The 19,276-nt window shown below is 36.6% G+C and overlaps 2 protein-coding genes across 2 annotated transcripts; both read left to right on the top strand.

Moving 5' to 3' along the window:
• Window positions 1–1,627: 1,627 nt before the first annotated feature.
• On the top strand, window positions 1,628–6,484 carry LOC143620335 (uncharacterized). The gene is made up of 11 exons (XM_077092035.1): window positions 1,628–1,693; window positions 1,771–1,822; window positions 1,908–1,987; window positions 2,076–2,154; window positions 2,653–2,736; window positions 2,820–2,965; window positions 3,107–3,310; window positions 3,452–3,696; window positions 3,774–3,934; window positions 4,013–5,810; window positions 5,897–6,484. Exons 1-11 carry the CDS (start codon window positions 1,671–1,673, stop codon window positions 6,301–6,303), a joined length of 3,279 nt encoding a protein of 1,092 aa, XP_076948150.1. The 5' UTR covers window positions 1,628–1,670; the 3' UTR covers window positions 6,304–6,484.
• Window positions 6,485–15,608: 9,124 nt separating this feature from the next.
• On the top strand, window positions 15,609–19,005 carry LOC143620171 (receptor-like protein EIX2). The gene is made up of 2 exons (XM_077091912.1): window positions 15,609–17,204; window positions 17,424–19,005. The coding sequence occupies exons 1-2, from the start codon at window positions 15,905–15,907 to the stop codon at window positions 18,719–18,721; spliced, it is 2,598 nt and encodes an 865-aa protein (XP_076948027.1). The 5' UTR covers window positions 15,609–15,904; the 3' UTR covers window positions 18,722–19,005.
• Window positions 19,006–19,276: the final 271 nt, after the last annotated feature.

A 19,276-nucleotide genomic window follows, 5' to 3' on the forward strand; every position in this document is an offset into this window, starting at 1 on the left:
TTGATAACGTGTAGAAAATTAATGTTATTATAAGATTTACGTTAACAAAAATTTGGTATATATATGCATATATAAAATTAGTGGTTTTCAATGATATGACTCTTCATCAACTATCTAAAAAACGAGTAAATTTACGTCATTATAAAGTTTACGTTAACAAAAATTCACCGAATTGACATTTAACAGCTTGTTTTGACGGTTTATACACATTCTTTTTTGTACTTTATATTTTTCAAAAGATTATTTTGTATTAAATAAAATTAAAATGATAAAAAAGTTCATGAATTATTTATATACATAACCACACGTGACAAAATAAAAAAGTATAAATAAATAAATAAAAGCTAAACAGTCAAGTGTTTAAATTTCAAACTAGACCATTAAATTAAATTATTCAAAACCAAACCATTAACCAGCCATTGATTTGGTATAGGGGGTTTGGTTACTTTTGGCCTTATCTTACAAAACTTGAAGAACCTTCTTGACTCTTGAGACATACATAGCCTTTTGACAAGCATGTGTGGTATAATCATTTTGACATTAATATCAGAATAAAGACTTGTTCCCATGCCAGCTAAAAATTAGTATACCTAAATATTCAAAATCAAAAATATCTTTTCTACTATTCTTTAATAATAATAATAATAATAATAATAATAATAATAATACATGTATCCCAGAAATTCTCCGAGCAATTGTGCGCTGTCTGCTCTCATCTTTAAACTCACACAACCTTCCCAAAATTGTTGTTGACAGAAACACAATCACCAAACCCTTTCATTTTCATTCAAATTCACCACCAAAATATCAAATCTTGAATCTTGGGTACCCCTTTACCAATTCAAGATCATATTTTTTTCAAATTTTCTTTATACCCATTTCAAGATTCAAGTTTTCCAGATCTGCCCACCTTCAGTCTTATCATGTTTGATGTCTTTTCTTCAAAAAGATTTGATTTTTGATCTGGGTCAGTTCCAATTTTCTTGGATGATTAAAATCTTGATTTGTTTTTGTAAATTTGTGATCTGAATCTGTTCTTATGTTCTGTTGTTTTTTAGCTAAGAATCAAGAATTTGAGATGGTAATGAGATGAATTAGGGTTTTGATTTGCCCCTTGTGTAAAGATTTAATCTTTTTGATCTGTGGTTGTGGATTAACTACATGTTTTGAGTTATGTGATTGGTAGATTTAAAGGGTGTTAATCTTTTTTTCATTTCGATTCGGTTTCGGTATTAAAATTAGGAAAATATTAATCTAGTGTTTGGTGATCTGTAATTTCTTTGGGTTGTGGTCTTCATTTATATGTTTTAAGACATTCTTTCTGCAGATTTGGATATATTTGTATGTTTTATGCAGCTGTAATTTATCTAATATTGATAAAGTCGAGTGGATTTAATAATGATAAAGTCTATAATTAATCGATTACATAAATAATACTCTTAGCAGTTAGTTACTCATATCTGTGGTTTATTCATATTTGATTATGTTAATCGGTTTCTAGTGTTTGTGGTCATATAATCAGTGTACGCATAGGTGCAGTTAAATTCATTAGCTTAGGAAAAAAACAAAATTACTATTACCCCTGCTCAAGTTGTTACTGTCTTCTGTTTCCAGCTGAACGCAGGATAATCTTTGATAGCGTGCCTTGGTGTGCGGACACAACGTGAAAAATGAAGAAGGCGTTTAGGGACATGTAAGTAATATTATTATTATTATTTTCATTTGAACCATTACAAACTTATATGTGTATGCTTTTATTGTTTTGTGCAGCAAGAGAGGAGTTAATAAGAAAGTTCTTAAAGTTCCTTCAATAGAACAGAAGGTGATTTAGTTGACCTCTTTTAAATTATAGGCAAAACATATTCTTTTTAGATTGATTCTTTAGCATTCCATTTTCTGTCTTGCAGGTTCTTGATGCTACAAGCAACGAGTCATGGGGCCCACATGGAACATATCTGGCTGATATTGCACAGGCTTCAAGAAATTAGTATGGCACACTCGTTTTATCTTTAAGTGTGAAGAACTAAACGGTTATTTTATGCCGCAATAAATTAATGTTACGTCTTTTTGTTCAGCCATGAATACCAGATGATCATGTCCGTTATTTGGAAGCGTATTAGCGACACTGGGAAGAACTGGCACCATGTGTTCAAGGTTTGCACTTGCTATGTGTACAGACATTTTACAAATGCATATTTTCAAAATTCATGAATTTTAGGTCAAGGTTCATGATTTTTTTTTTTGTAGTTTTTCATACCCATTGTCAAGATTTATATCCATATTAATGCTTTAACAAATGCATATTTTCAAGATTCTTGATTTTTGGTAATTACGTGTAAATTTAAATACTCTTAGCAGTTAGTTTTTCATGCTTTCACAGATGCATAAAAAGGTCAATCCATTACAAATATTAAGCATATAATCAATACCTAGGCAATCTCTGTTTGTTGGCCGTTAAAAAAAAAATACTTACATACCTATAGTTCAAGATTCATTATTTTTTGTAGTTTTTCATACCCATTGTTCAACCTTCATGTCCATATTAACGCTTTCACAGATGCATATTATCAAGATTCTTTTTTTTTTTAGTAGTTTTTCATACCCAATGTTGAGTAAAAGAATCTAACCAACAGACTTTGATTTCTGCACCAGGCTTTGACCGTTCTTGAATATTTGGTAGTAAACGGGTCAGAACGTGTTATCGAAGATATTAGAGATCACGGATACCAAATATCTGTATGGATTTTTTTTCTTTAAATCTTTATTTCTAAGTTTAAACATTTTTATTTTATTTATTTATTAATTTTTTTTTGTAATAGAATTTGGCATCTTTCCAATATATCGATTCTAGCGGGAGAGATCAAGGGGCCAACGTAAGGAAGAAATCTCAATCACTTGTAGTTCTTGTGAACGATAAAGAAAAAGTACAAGAAGCAAGAGAGAAGGCTGCTGCCAGCAGGGACAAGTGAGTTTTCTAATAACAATTATTTTTATTCAAGAAATTAGTCTTTTATCAAAATAATATCGTTCAAAACAAAACAGGTCGAAATTTGCTTAATATGCTTAATATATGTAATGGATTGACCTTATTATTATTTGGAAATAGGTTCCGTAATGAAGGACAATATGGAGGTAGAGATGAAGATCGTAACGGTTACGGTAGAGAACAGGATTATAATTACAGAGATTCATATGGACGTGATGGTGAAGTCCGATACGGTGATGATGAATATCATGCAAAAAGTTATGATGGTGATTATGGTACAAAAAGTCAAAGCTCCGATAGAGATGACGGTCATCAGTCTTCTAGGTATTTGACCCATAATGTATTCAAATGCATAAAACCTTTTAAATCTCTATATTTAAAGAGGTTTAAAATAGCCGCCAAGAGAGGAAGAACCACCCGGACCTATTGTGTAATGATATTAATTCATATTGTTTTCATATGTAGAGAAAGCAATGCTAGAGTTGAAGATGTTAATTCAAATCTTGAGGCGCCCCCTAGTTATGAAAATGCTGTGAACGGGGGTGAAACTCCACCGCCACCTCATCAAGAAACCGTGCTTTCTACCAACTCCGAACCGCCAATCGCCGCCGCATCACCACCTCCGGCAGCGGCCACACCTGCGGTTATTACTGACCAGGAACCAGAAGGGTTTGACTTTTTTGACCCTCGTGCTGCACCCCCAGCCCCAGGTAAAACCGCTCTTTGTTAATTATTATACTTGTTGTATGATGAATATATACTTAATAAAAGTTTGGTGTGGATGTAGCTGCCACGTCAGCGTCAAACAGTGCTGAAGTGGACTTGTTTGGTTCTCTGTCAGACTCTTTCTCTTCAGATATGTTGGCACTTGTGCCATCGGAACCACCTGCTACTACTAGCTCTAATCCTAGTCAGCAGACCTTTGTGGCTGCGTCACCAACCACTCAGGTGCTTGTTAGTAACTCACCACATGCACACACTAACATGCTCTCATCATTTGACACTTCTATTGTACTTTTTATGCAGCAGTTTGATGATCCATTTGGTGATGGTCCTTTTAGAGCTGCCCCTTCTACTGATGCGTTCTCGGTTCAGCAGTCAACATCGCCCTTTGGTCAACCACCTCAGACGGTTGCTCACCAGTCGACATCACCCTTTGGTGAACCACCTCAGACAGTTGCTCAAACGACAGTGAATGACATGGGATTTGGTGACGGCTTTGACCAAACTGTTGACATTCTAGCTGGTATACTTCCTCCAACTGGACCACCCGGGCAGACTGCGTTTCAACCACAACCTGATCAATTTTCTCAAACTGGTCAACCTAACCAGACGCCATTTGGTCAACCTCACCAGACCCCATTTGGTCAATCTAACCAGACCCCGTTTGGTGAAACTAACCAGACCCCGTTTGGTCAACCTAACCAGACACCGTTTGGTCAAACTAACCAGACACCGTTTGGTCAAACTAACCAGTCATCGTTTGGTCAATCTAACCAGACTCCGTTTGGTCAACCTATGTCTCAAGCTAGCTTTTCTGGCCCATTCGGTCAGCCAGATTTTCCAGTTCAAGGTGGCTACCAGTCTATTCCACCGTCGACTTTGCCAGCAGGTTTCTCGGCGGCTCAGGGTGGCCAAGCTGAGTTGCCACCTCCTTTTCCACCTCAGAGCAGTCAATCTATGTTTCCTTCCAGTTTACCATCGGCGCATAGCGGTCAATCTGTGTTGCCATCTGGTTTAGCGACTCAGGGCAGTCAATCTGTGTTGCCGCCTGCTCTCCCATCTCAAAGCAGTCAATCTATGTTTCCGTCTGCTTTAGTGTCTCAGGGCAGCCAATCTGAGTTGCCGCCTGCTTTACCACCTCAGGGCAGTCAACCTGTGCCGTCGCCCAGTTTTTCAGCGGCTCAGAACAGTCAACCTATGCCGCCGCCACCCAATTTCTCAGCGGCTCAGGGCAGTCAACCTATGCCACCGCCACCAAGTTTCTCAGCTTCTCAGGGCAGTCAACCTATGCCACCGCCACCAAGTTTCTCAGCTGCTCAGGGCAGTCAACCTATGCCACCGCCGCCCACCTTTTCAACGGATCAGAACAGTCAACCTATGCCGTCGCCGCCCAATTTCTCAGCGGCTCAGAACAGTCAACCTATGCCGCCGCCGCCCAGTTTCTCAGCGGCTCAGGGCAGTCAACCTATGCCGCCACCGCCTAGTTTCTCAGCTGCTCAGGGAAGTCAACCTATGCCGCAGCCACCAAGTTTTCCAGCTACTCATGGTGGCCAATCTGAGTTGTTGTCTGCCTTTTCAGCTCAGGGCGGTCAATCTGTGTTGCCGCCTAGTTTCTCGTCGGCTCAGGGTAGCCAATTGCCGTCTAGTTTCCTGGCAGCTCAAGGCGGCCAATCTGTGTTGCCACCTAGTTTCCCGACAGCCCAAAATGGTCAATCTGTTATCCAGCCTGATCTTCGTGCAGCTCAAAATGGTCAATCCGTGTCTCAGCTTGGCTTTGCAGGCGGTCAAAACACATCTCTCGGTAGCATTTCATCACAGCCTGGGTTCCTCAGTTCCAATGGTCAAACCGGTCAACCTAATAATAACCTTTACAACAGTTTCCCGCCTCAAGGTCAACCCACATCAGCCCCAACACCACTGTCTGCCTCAATTTCAAGTTTCTTACAACAGCCGCAGTTACAGTCACATGCTTCCGTCACTGCTTCATCCGGTGCTCTCGCTATAGTACCTCAACAACCTGTGAACGATAAATTCGAGACCAAATCAACTGTTTGGGCCGATACATTGAACCGTGGCATTGTCAATCTCAACATATCTGGATGTAAGTTATTCATTATCATACATTCTTTATAGCATTGTATTATTCACGTTGTTGCATATATTATGACACTATATCTCAATATGCAGCTAAAACAAACCCGTTATCTGACATTGGAATCGATTTCGAGGCAATAAACCGTAAAGAAAAGAGAATGGAGAAACCAAGCAAAACACCAGTGACTTCAAATGTAACCATGGGTAAGGCCATGGGCTCGGGTTCAGGAATGGGGCGTGCCGGTGCAGGTGCTCTGAGACCCGCACCCAACCCCATGATGGGTCCAGGAATGGGAAAGGGTGCACCTGGTTATGGAGGTATAAACCAGCCCATGGGAATGAACAGTATGGGTATGGGTATGGGTATGGGTATGAATACGGGTCAAGGATATCAGATGCAACCGCAGCCTGGCGCTGGATATATGCCGCCAGGAAGTTATAATCCGATGATGGGCGGAGGTGGTGGTTATGGTCAGCAGCCTTATGGTGGCTATAGATGAATTTGCAGGCATGACCATAGTTATTGTGTTATAAAAAGTATTCTTTTTTCCTGATATTTTTGTAATTCTTTTTGATTGCTATTAGCTTTCTGTATAACAACAAATATCAAGCTATTTCTTTATATGTATTCAAAACATTTTTGTCTCTTGTTAGATTTTGAAGCATGTAATGACTTGTTGCAAACAATAAACATAATTTAGATGAACTAGAGTCCCGAAAGAAAATTTGAACCGGTCGAGTCCCTGTGTAATGCCCCGTTCCCAATGCCCTATATTGGATGTTGGATTTACTCATAAACGTAGTTCTAAATATCAGAGTTAATTAAAACTTTGCGCGGAATATAAAACTTTCATAAAACATCACATATTGATTCATAACATGTCTTAAAACATTCATTGTCCTTCGATATTAAAATATTAAACATAAAACAACTTGCGTCTTCAGATGCCAGACTCTTATTCTTTTGCCACGTGTCCCCGCTCAAGCTAGCTGTCTCATTCTACTCACCTGTGTGCATACTAAAAGTCAGCTACGCTGAGTGAGTTCTAGTTAATCATATAACATACAATCTGTTCACATACTTGCACACATGCCCGAAGGTGTGTACATCATTCATACTTTACATGCATAACTATCCATACTACTTAAAGAGCCTTCCGCCCTATAACCTCACAGATATTATAAGGGTCTGGTCCCCAACATCACAGATATTATAAGGGTCTGGTCCCCAACATCACAGATATTATTAGGGTCTGGTCCCTATCCTCACAGATATTATTAAGGTCTGGTCCCTTTGTTTCGTGCAACTGTATCATACCTGTCTTTACATACCTTCCTTAATAATACGTGCAACATCCGAAGATCGTTCACGTACTATCAAGATAACATACATAACATACATACATCATTCATACATCATATATATATCAATCATATCTTTAACTACCACCTGACGGTACATGCACTATCCGAAGATCGTTCACGCACCGTCAAACAATCATCATGCATAAATCATACCAAGCATACACTTACCACTTAAGGTAAGTGTATTAACTATCACATCGAGTATACACACAGCCCCGAAAACACTACAAGGAAGTGGGGCTAGAAACTCACTTGAACGCGGTTACGTTCATCGTTAACAGTTATTCCCTTCTTTAGCTGTGCGCGACTAATTGTATAACAATTACACGTATCAATTAAGTATCACTACCCATATTGCGTTTCTAGTCTAATTATAACCCTCGACGAACGGGGATCCGGGGGTAGCGCCCCTGGCAGCTGGGTTCTAGGGGCGGCAGCCCCTAGCGGGATCCAAGGGGCTCTGCTGCTAAGTCAACTTGTATTTTTATTAACTGTCTTAACATATTTTCCATTAGGATTTTTAAATTATTATTTAATTCGCTAACTCATTTGCCATAACGAATTAAGCCTGATTCGTTAACTAATTCGTTATCTTTCATGATCTAGTTCGTTAGCTGATTCGTTATTCTGGTTTGATATCTCAACATGGTCTGGTTCGTTACCCTAGTTCGTCATCTTGTCATCATCTGGTTCGTCCTTTGTAAGGCCCCGTTCCCGGTAGCCCTACTTTAGGGTCGGATTTACTCATAAACACAGTTCTTACAAATCAGAGTTAATTAAAACTTTTCGCGGAATATAAAACATCAACCATTCGTTACAAAACATTATATCCTTTCTTTGATACCATAACACAAAACATTATATTTAAAACATCTTTACTTCTATCTTCAGATGCCAGCCGTTCAATCCATGCCATGTGCCGTCCTCATGCTAACTCTATAATCAGCTCACCTGCTTGCATACTAAAAGTCAGCTACCCTGAGTGAGTTCTAGTTAATCAAGCAACTTATCATACAACCACTACATACATTATATACGTATCCGAAGACACATAATCCACTGTCTAACATGTTACTGCTTAACTACTTAATTACCCCTACAACTTAGCCTCTTAATTACCCCTACATCTTAGCCACTTATGCCACTTTATGCCACTTTGCCACTTTAATAACGATTAACGTTATGCCACTTTGCCACTTTGACGCTCTTACTAGATCCCTATCCACTTCTATCACACTCTACTTCTACTTGTCTAATACACACTTCCTATCAGTTCATTATTTACATAATAAGCAAAACACATCATAGCATTCATACACACTAACAACCACTATCCTTGGCGATACGTGCAATATCCGAAGATCGTTCACGCACTGACAAGCATTATATAATAGCTACCTCGTATATTATCTATAGCATACACTTACCACTTAAGATAAGTGTATTCACACTTCACATCGAGTATGCACACAGCCCCGAAAACATAACAAGGAAAATGGGGCTAGAAACTCACCTGAACTCGGTTACTTCTTCTGCTACTGGTTACTCATTCTCGAGCTGTGCGCGTCTAACTGTTTAATAATTGTAATATCAAATACCACTCTAGCCACTCTATTGCTACTTAACTAGCCTTACGTGTCTAAGCCGGTTTTACTTCATTGAATCATTACCCGGTTAGTTAATCTTTACTCGTTTGCCTTTAAAGGTGTCTTTCATAAGTTATGAAAGTCCAAGGGTAACTATCTCATTCTTTCTAAGTCCAGGGACTGTTCTGTCATTCTGATAAAAGTCTGGTTCGTTACTTGATCCTTAACGAAATGGGATTCATTCGATACTCCGGTCTCATGACGAATTGCCAGTTCGTTACTTCATAACGAATCGACCTTTATAACGAACTGAACCCTATAACGAATTGGACCTTATACCGAATTGAACCTTTCTAACGAACTAGTCTCCTTAGCGAACTAGACCCTTCTGTAACGAATTGAACCTTAACGAACTGGGGGTTCACTACTCAACGAATTAGCTTTAATTCGTTATTATTCCTTAACGAATCAGAGCTGGTTCGTCATACCTTTGTTAACGAATTGGTTCACGAATTAAGGCTAGCGTTGATCCTCCGTTAACGAATTACCTTTAATTCGTTAGCTTCTCACACGAATTAGGGTTAGGTTTTATCAAAGGATGTCAGAAACATACTCTGACATCCTAATACCCGCTCCGCCTTTCCGGCGCCGTCGTGCCGGAAAACCGTGCGGTGGCCGGAAAAACGTATTCCAGCACCGTTTTCACCGTTTATCATCCCGTTCGATCCAGATCTGAGCTAGGGTGACCCCCTAAGCTCATCTTAGGTTGGGTTTATACCCGATTCCACCCGGATCTCGTGACTTTAACGGTTTAACGGTGTCGGCTTGTCGTTTCGCAACTAGATCTAACGGTTTTGGACCTCTACAATATCATACTATCATTACCTTGGGTCGGAAATCGGTTCTCCTTCTTCTTCTTCTTGGTTTCGGCTTAGAGAGAGAGAGCTAAGTGTGTGTTTTGGGTGGTGTTTGGAGTATGAGAAATGAATATTAATTGGGTAATTAAGGCTTTTATAATTATGGATCATGGGCTTAAGCCCATGGTCTCATCCTTCTTTCCTTCATGACCCAAGTCCATAACCCATATCCATTAACCAACACTAGCCCGACCCATACCAACTCCTACTCTATTTAATTATTTCCCGTTAACCCGATAAACTTTCCCTCCGATATTAAATAATTTAATTAATATTATTTTGGAAATTTCGGGATGTTACATCCTTCCGATTCGTTATCAGAACATGACTTGATTCGTTACCTTCACTTAGCGAATTGGTGAGTAACGAATCACCTGATTCGTATCCTATTTCGTTAGCCTAATTCGTTATCTTTCCTTAACGAATAAGCATAACGAATTAAAGCTTATTCGTTATCCTTCCGTTAACGAACTACTGTTAATTCGTTAGTTTTCCATAACGAACTAGGGTCAGGGTTCTGACATTTTTCAACCTCGTACACGTTTTTCCGGCGTCGTCATCGCCGGAAAACCGGGATCTCGCCGGAAAAGCGAGATCTCAGTTATTTTTCCACCGTTTTCACCGTTTTTCGTCCCGTTCGATCCAGATCTGATCTAGGATGACCCCTAAGCTCATGTTTCGATCAGTCTATACCCGATTCCACCTGGATCTCGTGACTTTAACGGTTTAAGGGTACAGGTTCGTCGTTTCGCGACTAAATTTAGCGGGTTTGGATCTATACAGTATTATACTATCTTTACCTCGAGTTGATGCTCGGTTTCTCTTGGTGATCTCGGCTAGAGAGAGAGTAGGATGAGAGAGAGCTAAGTGTGTGTTTTTGATGGTGTATGGAGTTAGTGGTAATGAATGGATTTATGCATAAATGTGATTTATATACTATGGGTCACGGGCTCAAGGCCATGGTCTTTCCTTCCTTTCTTTTTAATCCAAGTCCATAACCCATATCTATTTAACTCAACACTAGCCCAACTCGTAATAACTCATATTTTATTTCATTAACAGAAACGAGAAAACGGGATGTTACACCCTGTGGTTTTAAAAATGAACCATTTAAGTCCTTGTCGTTACTTAACTTTGTTAGCTTTAGGGATAGATTCAACATTTTACTTATATATATATATATAGTCACTCTGAGTCCTTAAACTTTCATAATTAGTCACATTGAGTCCCCTTCACCTTTTAACAAAAATAAATGAACTATACTAATTGTTTTAACAAAAGTAAACAAACCGAACAACGTTTTCAACAAAAATTAACGAACCAAACTACTTTTTATCATAAATAAACGGACCAAACTAATTTTTTTTATCAAACTAAATGAACCGAACTACTTTTTTTAATAAGTAGTTCATTTCGTTTAACAAAAATAAACGAATCGGACTAACTTTTTAACAAAACTAAACGGACCGAACTTGTTTTTTTAACAAAAATAAACGAATCAAACTACCTTTCTAACAAAATTAAAAGAACTGAACTTAGTTTTTAGCAAAAATAAACAAACCAAACTTATCTTTTAATATAAATAAATGAATCGAACTACTTTTTTTTTACTAAACTATAGAACCGAACCACTTTTTTTAACAAGCATTCTAGTTTATTTAGTTTAACAAAAATAAACAAATCCAACTATATATTAACAAAACAAAACAAAACAAAACAAAAAAGAATCAAACTTATTTTTCAACAAAAATAAATAATTTGAACAACTTTTTTTTAACAAAAATAGACTAACCGAACTACTTTTTTTTTCACAAAAATAAAACTAACTGAACTACTTTTTTTTAACTAAAATAAATATTCCAAAATATTTTTTTAATTCAAATAAACAAAACGAATTACTTTTTTTTATTAAACTAAACGAACTGAACAATTCACTTTAACAAAAACAATCGTACCGAACTACTTTAAAAAAAACGAATCAAACTTATATAAAAAAAAAGCGAACTACCTTATTTTAACAAAAATAAATGAACCAAACTTTTTTAAACAAAAATAATCTAACCGAACTTATTTTAATAAAAAATTATCGTCGTAACTTGTGCTAAGGTGGAGTTCGATTCGATTACTTATTTTAGAAGTAGTTACACTCGTTTAGATTAGTAAAAAGGTAGTTCGTTTATTTTTGTTAAAAAAGTAATTCGGTTGTTTATTTTTGTTAAAAAAGTAGTTTGGTTCGTTTGTTTTTGTTAAACAGTGGTTCAGTTCGTTTATTTTTGTTAAAACATAGTTTGGTTCGTATTTTTGTTAAAAAAAGTTTGGTTCATTTATTTTTGTTAAAAAATTAGTTCAGTACATTTATTTTTATTAAATATTTTTTATTTTTGTTAAAATAAAGTTCGGTTCATTTTTATGGTTGATTATTGTCATACCCGAAACCGTGGCCTAGGCGTATGACACATATGTTGGTACCACATTTGTAAATATATCAGAGTTACGTGTTAATAACGGAAGTCTTAAAAACATGTGGATAATATTTACAATAAAAAGACGGGATTATAAAATACCCGTTTTAAGTTTATAACAAAAACATTACTTGTTTAATTACAAACCACCATTTTTATATTTAAGTTTATACAAAAAGATCCGAGCAATCATATATCTTGAGCACTTCGTCTCCCCAAGCTCTAACTTTGGTCACCTGCAAAATGTTAAGAAAATACGTCAGCAACGAATGCTGGTGAATATGCTGACGCTAAAATATTTTCTTTTACTTGATTACCCCTCGAGACATAACTTAGGTTCGACCTATCGTGGCTTAGGAATAATCAAGCTTTAAAACAATACAATTTATAAACTCAAGTCTCTACACATACACCCCAGCAAACACCGCAACGTTCGACATTACTTAGGTACCATACGTATACACATGGTCATTACTCCCCGCAGGCGAGCGTGACTATAACCAAGTGTGGTGCGATGTGCCCACCGCGTTTTACCACATATGTAAGGATCCAGACAAACGTATACTATAGCCTGAGGGCAAGGTTTATACTCTTGCTTATAAATGTTTTTAGAGACAAATAGTCTCATGTAAATCTTTTCACGTAACACATTTGACTCGTTTAAAAACAAGTTTGTAAAGTTTGGGGTGTATTCACCTTTTGATTTGGATCGGCTTCAATATAACCTTTTGTTAGTCGGATATATAATTCGGCTTAAGACCTTTAGTCTTATATAATCTTTACCTCGATGAACCTTTAGTTCAAATCTCATTTTCTTTACTATAAAACCTTTAGTTAAAAAATATTCTTTTTCTTTTATAAATTAAAAGTTTTTCTTTTAACTTATATTCTTTTATAATATAAACCTTTAGTTTATTTATTTAAACCCAACGTTTCTTCTTTTCTAAGAAACGTATTTTTTTCTTTTCTTTATTATTTAAGAATAGTTATTATTACTTAAATAATATCTGTAACAAAGAATCATATAATATAATCACATTTGATATATATATATATATATATATATATATTCATTATACTTTCTTTTCTCTGTCTTTTTTTTGTTATATTTTCTTTTATTTATCGAGTATAACCTCGACTTAGGGTTTTAAGCCTTTTTAATATTTTTATTATTATTTTATTCGAGCATCATTAGGGATGGCAACGGGCCGGGTATTGGTAATCCCATACCCATACCCGTTTGTAAAATCGTGTCCCATACTCGGCCCATTACCCGCCGGGTAATTACCCATCGGGTATCGGGCATACCCGCGGGTATCGGGTATACCCGTTGGGACTTTTAAGTATATTTTTTATCATTATAATTATTTTATACATTTTGTTCATATAACAATTATTACAAATTTAAATATAATAACACTCCATATATATAAGCATGACAGTAAATAAAAAATATAATTATAATTTTTATATAACTATATATATATATACTAGTTTGATCCTCCCGTATTACGGGGGTTTATTCAAGTTTTTGTTTTAATCGTATTGCTATTTTATGATGATTTATTTTATTTTTTTAACGTAGTTTAGTTTTAATTTAGTAAACATATATTAGTTTGTTATTATATTTTTTAGCATTTGAGTTTTTTTAATTGAGATATGCAGGTTTTTTAGATTTTTAAAGAACAAAATAAACGGACACGAGCATGTTGATTTTTTTAAATGAACAAACATGAACACAAATATTTGTCTAATGAAAAAGGGGATGCTAATGTAGTTGACAATGGTGGGTAGTATCTGAAGTTAACCGGCCATGAAGATGATAAACCAACAACAGAGAACATGTAAAGGAGATAAATTAAATTATGGTTTAATGATAGTGTTTACCAATAAATGAGATATTTTAATCCATTTGAGGGCTATTAGGGTTTGGTAAGACCCATAACCCGTGTAAATTATTCTTTGATGACTAAGGGGTTATTTCACAAATAAATGAGATGTTATAACCCGTTTAGGAGTTATTCGGGTTTGGTGAGACCCATGACCCGCAAAAATTATTGTTTGATTATGAAGTAGTTTCATAAATATATGAGATGTTATAACCCATTTAAAGACTATCCGGGTTTGGTAAGACCCATACCCGTGAATTCGGGTCAAATGCATGAGAAGTCTCCATTTAGAAATCAAACAATACGATGGCTCTAGAGAATGGGAGGAACAACCTGAGAGCGACACATAGGATTTCATGGTAGACAATTATATAGATAGTTAGATTATATGCTTACATGCTTAAGTGCTTATGTGTTTACCGCTTTTGGTTGGTTGATTCATAAATCCGTGAACTATCTGGTATTCTCTTATAGCACGGTGCCGTTAATGTATTCTTATTAAAGACCTCATGAAATCCGAATCTATTTGGTATTCTCTTATAGACGGTGCCGCTAATGTATTCTTATTAGCGACCTCATTTTTATCCAAATTATTGCTATTATTTATTGTTTCGTATACAAGTTGTGGAATTTCTTATTATATACATATTTATTCAAAAACTATGAAATTGCTCACCAACCTTTATGTTGACAAACTTTATTTTACGCAATGTTACAGGTTTGACTTTTGTTGACTTGAGGACTTGACGAAAAACGTTATCAAGACTATTAGAATATAAACAAAATGAACAATATATATATATATATATATATATATTTGTTTACTTGTATTCAATTTGTTTTGTATGAACAAGATGTGTTGTTTATTGATTTTATAAAATAAAATGAGTTGATTAAATATTGTCGCTTTAATAGCGTCTTGTGTATTTGGGCAATCCGTTGCACCTCGGCATGTTCCGCCGCCTTTGGTCGGGGTGTGACAGCGCCGATTTTGGGCACGATTTAGAGGATAATTTTATCGGGTCGAGGGAACGGAAACCAAGCTCACTATTTATAGCTATCCCCGGTCGGACCGTCACTCACAACCATGCGACATGTGTCATTTTTGATGATGAGTCATGCCATAATGTGTTGACATGCGGCATTCATATTGATTGTCACTAGCCACATATCACTTTGTGATGGTATGAGTTGTTATGTGATGACATATGTCCTTTTGTGTTGCTACCATGTGACATGTGTGTTCTCATAGTGATGAGTCATAGGACATGTGTCACTTCCATATATCTTTAGCTAAATGACTAACTAGTCCCTCAGCTTCTTAAATTGGCAAAATTGGTATGGATATTTTCAGGATGTTACAACTGAGCAGTCAATTAACCACAAATACTCATACGAATCATAAAAAAGGGTAAACTAGTAATTCTACATTTTTAGTTAACGGCAAGGACTCAAATGGTTTGTTTTTGAAACCACATGAACTCACCCGGTTCAAATTTTATTCGGGGACTCATGCATTGTGCCTCCGCCTTAAAACCAAAGGAACACAAACGATAATTTTCTCTACGTTTATTAAAGTTTTTATTAAGTTTTATATACATGCTCAGTCGTTGAAGGATGAAACAAAATGCTTGAAACATATTAATTGGGTTTGAAAAAATGTGTGAAGACGTGTGACTTGACCAACTTTTAGATTCATTAATTAGGTACAAATTGTCAAGACATATGTGGACAAGAGAATAGAAAGAAAATCAACTTGTTTGAAAAATCAACACAAACTTTGCTTTATAGATATCCAATATATGAGGTATAGGCTATTTCAAACTTATATAATGCTGGGCATATATGTTGATATCTCAAACATTTAAGATTTGATAACAAAATGAGAAACCAGACTTACCATAAGCATTTTATGCATCCTTTTTTCTTCTTTATTACTTCAGTCTTTGTGTTGGAATCATTTACCACTACAACTTCCCTGAGCTGGTCTAGGATGCAACCTCCCACTTCCCTTGGCAACCACACTAGTAATAGTAAGTGTTCAAATAAGGAGAGACAAGCTCTTCTTCATTTCAAATCATTCACCCGTTACGATTTTTTTGGCCTCCTCACTACATGGACATTTGACGAAGCCAATGATTGTTGTTACTGGAGTGGAGTCACGTGCAACAACCATTCTCGTGTCACAAGCCTTGACTTGGCTGGTGGATTTGTTGGAGGCGAGATTAGCCCTTCATTGCTTAACTTAAGCTACTTAAATTATCTTGACCTTTCGGACAATTCTTTTCTTGGAACAATTCCCGAATTCATTGGTTCCATGACCCAATTAAGGTATCTTTACCTTGGTTGGAATGACTTTACTGGAATCATTCCTGTGGAACTAGGAAATCTCACCAACTTGCAAGAGCTTTTACTTGAAGACCTGATTAGCTGCACAATTGAAAACCTAGATTGGTTGTCTCGTCTGTCTCACTTGGATAACCTTGTCATGTCAGGTACTTCTCTTGCCAGAGTAGATAATTGGGTAAATGTGATTCTAAGTCTTAAAAGGCTATCGGCTTTAGGTTTAGATGGATGTGACCTCTCGCGTGTCCTACAACCATATTCTTATTCGTATGTCAACTCTTCGTTTTCTTCGTCTATTGTTGCCCTTTCTCTCACCGAAAATAATCTTGACTCATCCATGTATCACTGGTTGTCTCTATTAACTAGCAACGCACTTGAAGAACTTGATGTTTCGGGAAACAAGTTAGATGGGATTCCCGGATATCTTGGAAATCTTTGTAGTTTGACATCTTTGTTTATCTCCGGAAACTCAATGCCTATCAACTTACATGATTTCCTAAGTAACTTGTCTGGATGCACGTCGGTTACTTCACAATATTTGGAGGCCACATATAGCCAATTCCAAGGGTCATTGTCAGATCATATCCAAAATTTTTCATCTCTAAAAGTTCTACAACTTTCTAATAATCAGTTAAATGGAACTATGAGTGAAAAAGTGTGGCAACTACCCAAGCTTCGAACATTAGACGTGTCTTCCAATTTTCTTAAAGGTTCCATCTCTGAAAATATTGTAGAGTCGAATATTTTAAATGTAAATCTTTCAAACAACTCACTCGAAGGGGCTCCTTTAGATGCTCCCATGTCAAACATTTCAAATGTAGAACAACTTGACTTGAGTTCTTGCAAGCTAGGGCCTCGTTTCCCCAAATGGATTCGAACAATGAAAAGTCTTTCGAGCATTGATCTTGCCAATAACGGAATTTTAGACAAAATTCCAGAAGACTTTTGGAAAACGTGGCCTTCTCGTTTGAGATATCTGAACATTTCTTTCAACAATATTACCGGGATAGTTACAGATCTGTTAACAAATTTTGACCCTCGTTCTTCAATCATAGATTTGAGTTCCAACAACTTTTATGGTCGTATACCGAATGCTCCTTCAAGTTTGGAAATTCTAGACCTCTCCAAAAATAAATTATCCGGAGAAATCTTCTTTTTGTGCCAAATTGTTGATGGGTCTTTATCCTCTCTTGATCTCTCACACAACTTATTCACCGGACAAATTCCAGACTGTTTGTGGCATTTTAAAGAACTAAAAGTTCTTAGTCTAGGATATAACAATCTGTCTGGAAGGCTTCCTGCTTCTACCAAGCTTTTGATCAATCTTGAGGTCTTATATTTATACAATAATAGCTTCTCAGGAAAATTGCCATTTTATTTAAAGAATTTAACCAAGTTGACCTTTTTGAATTTGGGGGCCAATGAGTTTTCTGGTTACGTGCCCGGTTGGATCGGGGAAAGGTTATCGAGGTTTTATGCTCTTGTCCTAACATCAAATAAATTCATTGGAACAATCCCTTCACAATTATGTCAACTGGCATATCTACAAATTCTAGACTTGTCAATGAATAAACTACATGGAGCCATCCCCTCATGTTTGAATAATATCACTTCCATGGTTCAAGATGGATTTGCAGTTAACCAAAATGTGCATTATTTTAACTTCAGTGGGGGTGAGTATGTTGACCACTGCATGATCAAGTGGCAAGGAAGTTTACGCGAATTTGGCAGCACTCTAGATTTGGTGAAGATCATTAACTTATCAAGCAACAATTTAACTGGAAAAATCCCGGATGAACTAAACGATCTTCATAATCTGGTTGCACTCGACTTGTCAATGAATGCTCTAGTTGGAGAGATTCCACCGAATATTGGTATGATGAAACAACTTCTAATTTTGGATCTATCAAGAAACAATCTTTCAGGAAGAATCCCATCAAGCATGTCTCACATGACCTTATTAAACTATCTAAATGTTTCGTATAATAATTTGTCTGGGAGAATTCCATCTGGCACTCAACTCCAGTCCTTTGCACCTTCAAGTTACACCGGGAATGGAGAACTATGTGGACTTCCCGTCTCCAAATATTGTCCAGGAGATAAAGAACTTGAAGTTCCACCCGTCACTGGTGAAAGTGTGGATGACGGGGAAGACAGAGATGATCTTCGGATATGGGTTTATATTGGTGCCGTCACCGGTTTTGCTATCGGATTTTGGATAGTGTGTATTGCCTTACTTGTCAAACCTAGCGGGAGACGTGCGTTTTTTCACTTAATGGATAGTTTGGAAAACTGGGTTTATGTGAAGGTGATGGTGCTCATTGCAAAATTACTTAGGATTGCACATCCATAGTTTGCATGTTCGCATTTGGTTCTTCTTGTTCTTATTTGGGGATACAAGTATAGTATTAATTGTAAGATGCAATACAAGATTGGGTTTTTAAGTCCTTTTGATGAATAAAATTACCATCAACACCATGGGTGGCCAAATAGGACATAGTACGTGTTATTCATTTTTCTTAATCATTTTGTAACTCTTGTTAATTCCCTATGGTTTTCTGCATAATCAATATCAGCTAATTCCTTATTTTGTATCAAAACATTTTGTCTGCTGTTGATTTTGGAAGCATGTGATGATCATCGACTAGTTGGAACAATAAACATTAGTGTGTAAATCATATACTAAAACAATCACCTATGTCATTTAACTATGTATTTTCTGTTATTTATGCCATTTTCGATAGAAAAAATAGTTGTATTAATGACATGGGTGATTGTTTTAATACCTCATCAAATATTGTGTCGGCTGTTATCATATCCTACCCTGTAGACTTATTGGATCCGTTCCCCTGGTCGGGTCCTGGATCCAATGAGTCTACAGGGTAGGATATGATAACAACCGACACAA

This window comes from Bidens hawaiensis, unplaced genomic scaffold (genome assembly GCF_021521415.1).
Source record: "Bidens hawaiensis isolate Kalapana, Puna unplaced genomic scaffold, B.hawaiensis_p1.1 tig00002553_1, whole genome shotgun sequence".
Taxonomy (NCBI): Eukaryota; Viridiplantae; Streptophyta; class Magnoliopsida; order Asterales; family Asteraceae; genus Bidens; species Bidens hawaiensis.